The sequence below is a fragment of the Lagenorhynchus albirostris genome, chromosome 2 (assembly GCF_949774975.1).
Source record: "Lagenorhynchus albirostris chromosome 2, mLagAlb1.1, whole genome shotgun sequence".
Lineage (NCBI taxonomy): Eukaryota > Metazoa > Chordata > Mammalia > Artiodactyla > Delphinidae > Lagenorhynchus > Lagenorhynchus albirostris.
Window position 1 is genome coordinate 49,293,652 of NC_083096.1, and position 12,141 is coordinate 49,305,792.

General features: G+C 36.6%; 1 protein-coding gene across 2 annotated transcripts in view; it reads right to left on the bottom strand.

Moving 5' to 3' along the window:
• Positions 1-12,141, bottom strand: part of XPR1 (xenotropic and polytropic retrovirus receptor 1) — a 191,070-nt gene that overhangs the window by 162,469 nt on the left and 16,460 nt on the right. For both annotated transcript variants that reach the window (XM_060132192.1, XM_060132200.1), the window contains exon 2: positions 3,090-3,141. In XM_060132192.1, the coding sequence (XP_059988175.1) occupies positions 3,090-3,141 (52 nt within the window). The remainder of the gene's footprint in view (positions 1-3,089; positions 3,142-12,141) is intronic.

Below are 12,141 nucleotides of genomic sequence, written 5' to 3' on the forward strand. Positions count from 1 at the left end.
AAATAAATAAATAAAATTTATTTTTTTAAAAAAAGATTATTTATGGCAAGGGTTCTCAACTTTGGCTATTTTATTAGAATCACCTAGAAAGACTATAAAACTATCAATGCCTGGGCTCCACTCCCCATATCCTATTTTAATTGGCCTGAGAAAGGTACTAAGTATCAGTATTTGTAAAACAAACATACAGGGCTTCCCTGGTGGCGCAGTGATTGAGAGTCCACCTGCCGATGCAGGGGACACGGGTTCGTGCCCCGGTCCGGGAAGATGCCACATGCTGCGGAGGGGCTGGGCCCGTGAGCCATGGCCACTGAGCCTGCGCGTCCGGAGCCTGTGCTCCGCAATGGGAGAGGCCACAACAGTTAGAGGCCCGCGTACCCCAAAAAAAAACAAACAAACAAACAAACATACAAACAAAACACAAGTAAACTGAGTTAATTGTGTAGCAGATTTGAAAATCACCAATTTATGGTATACTCCAGTTTTAAGATTAAAACAAAAAACTTGCTTACTGGCACCAAAAGTCTTAAGTCTACTAAAACTTAAGGTATAGAAAAAGAGGAGAATGAAGAAGAGAGAGAAAGACAATATTCAAAAAAATAATCAGGGCTTCCCTGGTGGCGCAGTGGTTGAGAGTCCGCCTGCCGATGCAGGGGACAAGGGTTCGTGCCCCAGTCCGGGAAGATCCCACATGCTGCGGAGCGGCTAGGCCCGTGAGCCATGGCCGCTGAGCCTGCGCGTCCGGAGCCTGTGCTTCGCAACGAGAGAAGCCACAACAGTGAGAGGCCCACGTACCGCAAAAAATAAATAAATAAATAATAATAATCAAGGCCAATCAAACATTTTTTTCCTTTAAAAATGTTAAAAGTTGGGACTTCCCTGGTGGTGCAGTGGTTGTGAGTCCACCTGCCAATGCAGGGGACACGGCTTCGAGCCCTGGTCTGGTAAGATCCCACATGCTGCGGAGCAGCTGGGCCTGTGTGCCACAACTACTGAGCCCGCGTGCCACAACTACTGAAGCCCACGCACCTAGAGCCTGTGCTCCATGGTAGGAGAGGCCACCGCAATGAGAGGCCCGCGCACCGCAACGAGGAGTGGCCCCTGCTTGCTGCAACTAGAGAAAGCCCGTGCGCAGCAACGAACACCTAATGCAGCCAAAAATAAATAAATTTATATTTTTTTAAAAAATTGTTAAAAGTTGAAAGTCCTATCTTGGACTTTGTGATAAATCTGCTGACGTTGCATTATTTTATAGATAACTGCTAAATAAAAATCTAGAAATACAAACCCAATAGCAAGAATAAATGAATGACAGAAATGATTATCATTTCAATTTAACACCATATAAAAGAGAGTAAATTAATATAGTATCACAATGCAAATGAGACACAAAATTATAGTCCCTTTAAATAACTTTTTCTAACCTCAATACTACATAGAATGTTTCCTTAATCTACCTTCCAATACCTTCAATTCCCCAGTGTCTCTAAAGAGAAAAATTCATTTTAAGAAGACAAAAACTACATGGGTTTAGTTTGTTTATCTGAGAATGGAAAGAATGAGCAAGTACAGAATATTTCCCTTATGAAAGCAGTACATATATCTGCATGATCAGCCTAGAGTACTCCCTTTATAACAGGGTCCAAAGAAGTTAATGTCTCTGGACAATGAGATAAAGAAAAAGTTATTAACTATAAATATTTGTCATTTTAGCATACTTTGACAGAATTCAGTTTTTCTCCCATAACAGCTAAAAGTATATGAGAATTACTAGCAACATGATCCAGCATGGAGGGATGAATAAAGATCATAACTTTCAACATATCTCAGAATATCTTTGTTACAAACCAGATGGTAAAACTTTAAAAAAAAATTAAGGATAAGTAGTCCAACTTTGAGAATAAAATTAAAAGAACCAATATTAAAGCAAGTAACACAGGGTGAGGAAACCAGCTTAACTTCCACGCAATTTCATTTTTCTTACATTCTTAAAATATTTTGAGGAGGTACTCTTTAAGACACATAAAATAAGAGATAATAACCTAATAAAGAACTAAACATTTGTCTTCAGTTAAATATTAGAGAATTATATTAACTATGTTAAATATATTAAATATAATCCAAAATTTAGTGACATATTATAAAAGTAATACCCAGGTGCCAATATCCTAGTAAAGATTTTGAGATGCTGAAGGAAGCATGTTTTGAATTCAGAACAGTTAGAGCTGAAAGATATACACTTCTATGTCATTAAAGACAATGAGATTTTTAATTACAGGTCTGTAGTTTTAATAAACAACTTCATATTCATCTCTCCTGAAAATATGTGATGCAAAATTTTAAAAGACTATCCAGCCTCAGAAGGAATACTCCCTCAAGAAATAGTTGTCGAATTAGCTAATTATTTACTGACACAAGAACTACAACTTTAACTTACAACTCTCCAAACCTATCAAAGGTTAAACCCAGAAAGAATGAGCTAGTGAGTAGAAGCTGAGGTAACAGAGGATCAATAAAGATAACTGGAAAGATAACCACTGTCCTTAGGTCAGTCATTTTATGACTGCCAAACTGCACAGGCATACATATACATGCTTATAAACACAACACACACACACACACACACACACACACACACACAGAGTAAATATGGTTCGTTGTTTTACTAGTCCCAGTCTAAAGACATGACATAAATAGAAAGAAAAAGCTGTGTTGCCCAGACTAATTATGAACTAAGGATTTACTGAATGATGGATGTATGGATGAATAGACAATAGAGACAAATATAAAAATACATTGTTTGGGGGAGGGAGCATGACACAGATAAGAGCTTTAACTCTAAACCAATATCTATGATTCACAATGCTAAGGTGATTTGAGGACATTATAAGAGATCCATCATAAAGTAAATGTGAGCTAAACAAAAAAAAAAAGTTTCATTGAAACACAAAGTAATCATAATATATATTATAAAAAACAAAAAAGATTTATATAGTAGGGCAGGTTATATTAGTTTTATACTGTTCAGTTTAAAATATCTTTTCTTAAAAAGTTTTATGTGGCTAAATGTAGAGATTAATGCATCTTACCTTCCACAGAAGGTGCCTGGTCCTGAGCTGAGTACAGCATGTCCTTAAAAGCCTATTAGAAAGAAAGAAAACATACATGGAATCATGAGTAATCTTTACAGTAAAAGCATTTTGAGCTAAACAATTACTTCTTTTTCAATATCCAGACAATGACTACATACGGTTCCCTAAATTGAGAATTTAGTGAAATACTTTAATAAGCTAAAACCCAAATACTATACTTTCTTATCAACCCAGTATTGTCCCATCTTTAAGATGAGGGCTAATGTGTATACTTTAAAAATTAAGGGGCATTTGGAAAAGAATGAAAAATCACCTGAGAGATCATAAAATCTCTTGACTAAAAAAAAAAAAATAGTGATAGAAACCGAGAACAGTCCTAGAGGAATACAATGGAACACTGCATAAGAAGATATAAAATGCTGGATACAAATTTTTTTAAATTGTGGTATCATATACCTGAACATAAAATTCACTATCTTAACCAGTTTTTTGTTTGTTTGTTTGTTTGTTTGCCATACGTGGGCCTCTCACTGTTGTGGCCTCTGCCATTACGGAGCACAGGCGCGCAGGCTCAGCGGCCATGGCTCACGGGCCCAGCCGCTCCGCGGCATGCGGGATCCTCCCGGACCGGGGCACAAACCCGTGTCCCCTGCATCGGCAGGCGGACTCTCAACCACTGCGCCACCAGGGAAGCCCTTAACCAGTTTTAAGTGCACAGTTCATAGTGTTAAGTAAAGTTACACTGTTGTGTAGACAATCTCCAGAATTCTTTTCACCTTGGATACAAATACTTTTCAGTGGAGGTCTGGAAAGTCCTCTGTTAAAAGAGTTCAGGACTATAAAGATAGTAGAGCTTTTATTGTTTTTTCCAAACCAGTAAGTTAACTAACAATCATATTTAGGTAATTTAGATGGTTGCAGTTTGGTCTCCTGATAAGTGGTTTTGGGACAGGAATGAAAAGTACTTCTTCATACCTACCAAAATGGTAGAATCAATTAAGTGGATAAACTCCAGAGCAGAAGAGCTAGTCATAAGCTTAGGTGACTTTACCTATCCCATAGCTTCAAATACCATCTAACCAACCACTGGTGATTCCCAAATTGGCCTCCAGCATTCCTCAGCCTCCGTACAACTGACATTTGGGGCCAGATAATTCTTTGTTGTGGGGGGCTGTTCTGTGCATATTAGGATTTTTGGCACTACCCCTGGTATCTAGAGATTCACTAGATACCAGCAGCAACCAACCAAAAATGTCTCCAGACACTACCAAATGCCCCTAGAGGACAAAAATCACCCCTCCCCAGAACCACCGGCCTAGAGTCATTCAAGCATATAAAACCAAAAAAGAAGAAATAAACCTCCAAGGTAACCCACTCTGTATTCAAGTCTAGTAAATTATATTCTTCCCCAATGAAATTACCATTTACTTTAAATTAATGACCAACCTGTCAGTTCCATGACTAACCCTAACCAGTCTGATAATATACAAAAGCCCTAAGTGAATAAAACAAAGATCTAGAACTTCTTTTAAGAAAAAATGTATATATGCTCACTACTTTCTTTACTATTTCAGATGTCTCAGGAACCACTAACGTCCAGTTTAAAAAAAGAAGTTAGCTCAGATCTTATCAAACATCAGAAAGTCTTTATTTCAGTTCACAGACTGGAATTTTATATTAAAGTCCTATACAAGTGCAGAGTAGGGGGCTTCCCTGGTGGCGCAGTGGTTAAGAATCTGCCCACCAATGCAGGGGACACAGGTTCAATCCCTGGTCCAGAAAGATCCCACATGCCACGGAGCAACTGGGCCCATGTGCCACAACTACTGAGCTTGCGCTCTGAGAAGCCTGCGCACCGCAATGAAGAGTAGCCCCCGCTCTCCGGAACTAGAGAAAGCCCGTGGGCAGCAATGAAGACCGAACGCAGCCAATACATACATACATACATACATACATAAATTAAAAAAAAAACAAGTGCCGAGTAGTAGTTATGTTATGGTTCTTCCACAGAATATTTTAAGAGGGTAAATGAATAGATTGCTTAGAGCAGAGTAAATCTCTAGAAATAGAAAAATATAAGAAGAAAGGAACAAAAAAATCCAGCCAGAGAATACTTAAGGAAATAAAGCTATCATGGAAGCAGGTAATACCAGAGACTCAAACATCTAAATGAAGTTTTTCAACTTCTGAAGTATGATAGGCATGTTTACCAAAATCAAATGAAGTTATCAGTAACCAAATAAACCACCAATGACTAGCAGAGTAGCTTGTATGCAGTAGGAGCTCAATAAATAGTTCTTGAATTCAAAAGGGTTTCTCAGCACACTGAAAAAAGCACACTAAGTAGAATCTCTGGTACACAATTAAAATGAATTAAATTTGCAAAAGGAAAGCTTACCAAATTAAGGTTTTAAAAAGATGATTTAAATTTTATAAAGAGAAAAATTATGATAGTTTTTTTTTTTTTTTTTTTTGCTTTACGCGGGCCTCTCACCGCTGTGGCCTCTCCCGCCGCGGAGCACAGGCTCCTGATGCGCAGGCCCAGCGGCCATGGCTCACGGGCCCAGCCGCTCCGCAGCACGTGGGATCCTCCCAGACCGGGGCACGAACCCCCATCCCCTGCATCGGCAGGCGCACTCCTAACCACTGTGCCACCAGGGAAGCCCGATAGTATTCATTTTGGTTATAAAAATAAATCATAATTTCATTTAAGTCAAGATAACTCTCGGTAAAATCAGGGACAACTCTTTTTTTGCTTCTTACTACTTCAGTTTTCCTCTGAATAAGAGACCCTCTATGTTTTTGATAGTAATAGACTCTAGAGAGCTCTATAAGAACTCTATAGGATACCATTCCCTGTCAGTGACTAGAGAATAGCCCCCAACTGGGAACCAGTGGGGGGAAATCCTACAAAGTATTGTCTATATTAATACCTATGGATTGTTCGTCTGTAATATGAGTCACCTGGGTTGGGAGCAGTACCTCCAAATGCACAAAACAACAAATTCAAAGTTTCCTCAATTCATGCTGTTTTACTTCAAGAAAATCCAATACTGTACATGAAACTCTGAATTTGTATAATAAATAAAATCAATATGTATTCATGTGCATTACAAAAGATTTCTTTGATCACTGCCAAGGGCCCAGGGTTCAATCCCTGGTCAGGGAACTAAGATCCCACAAGCCACATGGCACGGCCAAAAAAAGCAAAAAAAAGCAAAACAAACAAACAAAAAAAGATTCAAAGCAATTCTGATGCAATCAGCATCTCTACTGTAATGTCTGAGTTACAAAAATTAAGTTATTTTTGTTATGATGTTATTGAAATATATATAAACTAGGACAAAACTCTTAGTGTTTATAACAATGCATATGACACTAAAATCTTACAAATTAAATCCAAATACAACGATAAAACCAGTATTATTCAATCAACAACATTAACATGACAGAAAACAAGATGTTTGCTGAAACAAAATCTCAATTGATAACACGAATACAATGCCAATTTACCTGTTCTGAGTTTGGAATGCCCAGATAACTGCGTCAGATGGGATCTACTGTAAGGCAGTATAGTCAGTGGCTAGAAGCTATGGAGTCAGACAACGTGTATGAAAACCAACTCTACCACTTATTAGCTGTGTAACCTTAGGAAAATTAACTTCTCTATACTTCAGTACCTTCACCTGTAAAACAGGAATAGTAATTACACATACCTCACAGGTCTACTGTATGAATTTAAAACACAAATCCTTATATTAATTATGCTTCATTATTATACATGAAGAGTACTTTGAACAGTGCCTAGAACATAGAAGATGCTCAAAGAATGTTAGCTAATAGAATGTGAACTACCACAAAACTTATGTCATGTAGTGGGCTGTAGCATCATTTGGCGGTCTACTAGACATGAATACATCATTTATGAATTAGATATGCCTCAGTTCTTAACTAACTCTTCACAAAGTAGTACAATAGTACCTGGAGCCAACATGACCAAACAAACATAAATAGAGGCACTGCAATCTCCTGGCATTACCAGCTTAAAAGATGGTCAACTAGATGATTTAGAATATGCTATTATATTTTCTGATGATAGCTGACATGAGCACACACAGTTTTTAATTCTTATAAGAAACCTATAGATTCCCAAGAAAATATAGGCAGTCCCAATCTGCGAACGCATTAAATAACAAAGACTCCTAATTTTATTACTTAAACTTTCTACAACATATCTAGTGTATAAAATAGGGTATAGTTCGAACTTAACATGTATGTTCAATAATACCACCAGTAAAAATTTCTTATGTTGTTAATTTTTAGTAACCCACAGTAGATCATCTCTAATCTCCTTTCCAAACACATGGGTTTTACAGACCATTTCACAGAACAAGGATCAGAAGCTAGAAAGATTCCTACTTCCTATCAACTCACTATTAGCCGCACATATAACATACTATAAATATTACCATCTCCATCAACAAAATATCTAATCTATGTTGTTCTCATCTGTCTACTTCAATATTCATTCAAAGTCAGCATATGGCAATCTAATTATTGGATTAATGAACAATAATATAAACACAGGCATTTGAAGAGGAAGGACAAGGAATATTTATTATAAACCTTTAAAGGAATCATAATCCCTGTTAACAGTGTTTAATAATTTGATAAAATTTACATCAGACTTTTTTTTATTCTGAAGGTTTTTCCAAATGGTACTATTATAATTTTGATATATACTTAAAAATATGTACACTATGCCTGATCTACATACCCCAGAAATAATGTGAATAATGTGCAAGTGAGTTATATCTGACCTGGTTTCTTTGTCTCGTCATCTAGAAATCAGTCATGTTTTCCTGATACTAAAGTGCTAAGAACAGTTCTGTAAATCAAATTATAAACCTCGAAAGAGGGCACTGAGCATTCTCATATGTCCTGTACAAAGAATGACCATCTAATTAATCTTCATTTCTATCCCCAAATAAACTAACCTAGCTCTGTTTTTGATGATAGAAATGATCTGTAAAAAGAAACTCGTATACAAATTTTTTTAATCTAGTATGTTAAAATTTTAAATTAATGTATTCTTGTACATACTTAACAATCCAAAGGCTGTAGTATATTAGAAGCATTATGCATGACTCAAAATTTTCATGGAATTTAAATGTACCCCATCAGCAAAGGCAATTCAATATACAGAAGTTGTTACAACATTAAATTATTATTGAATTTGTTAAATGTATAAAATGTATATAATTTATAATAGGAAGAACTAATTTGGAATACGTCCCGTTATATTCACATTTATAAATTTCCTCACTAACATACTCTGATATCCACTGACGTGGCTTTTACTATTTCTATGTGGATATCTCCCAAATCTGTATCCTCAGCCACACGTTTGCTAACACATACTCAAAATGTCCAAAATTCATTTTCTTCCCAAAGCCTACTCTTCTCATGTCTTTATTTCTGTTAATGTCACTGCCAGTATCCACATCACACAGATTCACAATCTCAGCTATTGTATCACTCATTCAACAAATATTTGTGTATCTGCTATGTGCCAAGCCTGTTCTAGGCACCTGGGATGCATCACAAGGAAAATAAAAATCCCTGTCCTAGCTGAATTAACATTCTTATATTCTCCTCCTTTCCACTCCTAAGTTTAGTGATCTGATTCGTCAATGCCACCACCACAACGTCTTTTACATTCATTCTCTCCTATCCATTCACCTGAACTATTTCAACGGATTCACTGATTTACCAACCTTTAGGTTTTCATCTCTCTAACACATCTCACAAACAACTGCCATATCAATCTTTCCAAAGCACCAGTCTGACTCTCCTCTTAAAAACTTACAAGGATTTCCCAATGGCCACAAAATAAAGCCCATACTCCTCTGCTGGCCTATAAGGCACCCAGAATGATCCAATCTATGTTTCTAGGCTTATCTTCCGAACTGAAGAAAGCCAATTTCATTTTCACAACCTGACCCTCAAGTCAAAATGAATTACCTATTACTCACTTTAGAGACTTCAATATTTCTTCCATCTTTGCCTTTTGTTTACAACTATTACCTCTACCTGGAATCCCCTATCCCTACTTCCATCTTTTCAATCTAATTTCCAAATCTTAACCATCCTTCAAGGTCCAGATCAAATTTAATCTCTTTTATGTTTTGTCCTGATTCCTCCAGCTGGAAGTCTTTACTCATTCCTCTGAAATCCTGTAGTACTCTATTTGAAACCATTTATAGCACTTAATATTTCCACCTTATGTTTTAATTATTTATCTGTGTCACTTGTTCACCATTTGACTGTAAAGTCAGGGTTTTAGCCACCTTGCTTGTACTTGTATAAGAAAGGCTCATCATAAACATTTCTAGATTACTTAATATCATCATTAAAGAAGTTACTAAGTTTTAGTCATTAAATGAACATTACTGCATGTCTACTCTGTGCACTATGCCAGGCTCTAAAGAAATAATGGTGGATCAAGCAAGGAAAAGACAGTCATATAAATAGATACATTTTAATATAATATGTTAAATACTTTAAAAATGATCAAAGCATATTGAAGGCCTAACTAACATAGTAGCAATTTAAAAAAAGAAGGTGATATATGGGAAAGAGGGGGATACCAAGAAGCAAAATAGGAAGATTAGACAAACAACTAAACATGAACTAAGGGAATTAAAGATCTCTAAGATTTTGAGCATAGGTAAACCTAGAGAAAGAGGCTTAGTGATACTATTAACCGAGCTGCAAAAACACCAAAGAAAAAACTTGGGCAAAGAAAAGACAGGAGTTTGGGTTAACAAACCACTTCAGGTATCCACAGGACAACTGAGATGGTCAGCAGACAGATGAAAACAGAGATCTACAGTTTGGAAAATAGGTCAGAGCTAGTGGTTAAGAGTTGGAAATTATGTGTATAAGGTGATTTGAAACTGCCTATGCCCTAAGTAAATGAAATTTTTCAGAAAGTAAGTGGACCAAGGACAGAATCTTTTGGAATACAAAGCAACAGAGAAGACAATAAGGAAAACACCAGATGTATAGAGTGCCACAGGAATTAAAGGGGCATTTCAAGAAGGAAGATATATTAAAAATTATCAAAAGCTGCTTAGAGGAGACATATCTGCACCTCCATGTTTTCTGCAGCATTATTCACAATAGCCAAGACATGGAAACAACCTAAGTGTCTGTCAACAGATGAACGGGTAAAGAAGATGTGAGATACACACACACACACACACAAACACACGATGGAATATTATTCAGCCGTGAGAAAGAAGGAAATCCAGCCATTTGCAATAACTTGCATAAACCTTGAGGGCATTATGCTAAGTGAAGTCAGAGAAAGACAAATACTATATGATATCACTGAAACGCGGCATTGAAAAATGCCGAACTCAAAGAAACAAAGAGTAGAATGATGGTTACCCAGGGCTGGGGGGTGGGGGAAATGGGAAGATACTGGTAAAAGGGTTCAAACTTCCAGTTATAAGATTAACAAGTTCTGAGCATCTAATGTACAGCATGGTGATTATAGCTAATAATACTGTATTATATACTTGAAAATTGTAACAATGGATCTTAAATGTTTTCACCAAAAATATGAAATTTAATTATGTGATGTAATGGAGGAGTTAGTTAGTGCTATAGTGGTAATCATCTGCAATCTATAAATGTATCATATCAACACACTGCACACCTTAAATTTACACCATGTGTCAATTATATCTCAGTAAAACTGGAAGAAAAATTTTAAAGAAAACTGAGAACATTTGAGTTAAATAAAACAGCTATCAAGGAAGGGTTCAGTACACTAACAATTATTCTGTTTCTTCAGCTGGAAGGTGAATACAGATGCCTATTTACCTACCTATCCATCTGTCTGTCTGTCTGTCTGTCTATCTATCTATCTAATTGGAATGCTGCAACTGAATTATAAAGAAACAAAAATAGCTAACATTAGAATGCCTAGACTCTGACTTTAGAGCCTATAACTTAAACTATTCATATGTAAGATTAATAAAATATATCCTTAAGTTAAAGGAAAGAAAAATTAAAAGCTGCTTAGAGATCAAGAAGAGACTAAGAAGAGATATAATTAGGTCTGAGGATCAGGAGCTCATTGGTGACCTTCAAAAAATGGTTTCAGTAGAGTAATGGGGCAGAAACTAGATTAGATTGTTTTGAGTACACGAGAGCTGAGGATATGATGACCACTAATACTGATTGATAATAAAAGTAATTATAGTTACCTTTACTGAATGCCTACTATCAGATATCGTTTTGAGTATTTTAAACACACTACTTTAACAGAGGCCCACAACTCTTTAATGTAAATATGATTTTCATTTTACCACTGAAGATCTGAAATTCAGAAAGGTTATTAAAGTATTATCTTGCCCAAGTATTGCTCATTCTGTAATCCACGCTTCTTTGAGAAAAAGACACATAGCCCACTATTTGGAGTGAAATCTTATTTTCTAAGATTTACCTCTAATTTTGGCCTCTCAATTTTCTGATATTCTTCCTTTCATTTCCAAAACTTTTCTAAACCATTAGATTTTTATATCAGGTGTGGTAACTAGCCTCTGAAATAACCCCCAATGATTCTTAACTCCTGGTAGTAATGCTCTTGTGCAATCCCCTCCCATACTAAATAGGACTGACCTCTATAACCAACAGAATATTGCATAAATGACCGAGTACTACTTCCAAGGCTAGGTCATAAAAGGCACTGTGGTTTTCATCTTATTCTCTCTTGGATTCCCCACTCTGGGGAAAGCCAGCCATGAAAAAACTGAAGCAGCCCTATGGAGAGGTCCAAGTGGTAAGGAACTGAGGCCTCCTGAAAAAAGCCAGCACAAATTTGTCAACCATTCGAGTGTGCCATTCTAGAATTGGATCCAGCCCCAGGCAAGCCTTGAGATGACTGCAGCCTTGACTGGCATCTTGACAACAACCTCACAAAATATCCTTAGCCAGAATCACCCAGTTAAGCTGTTTCCAAACTCTTTACACACAG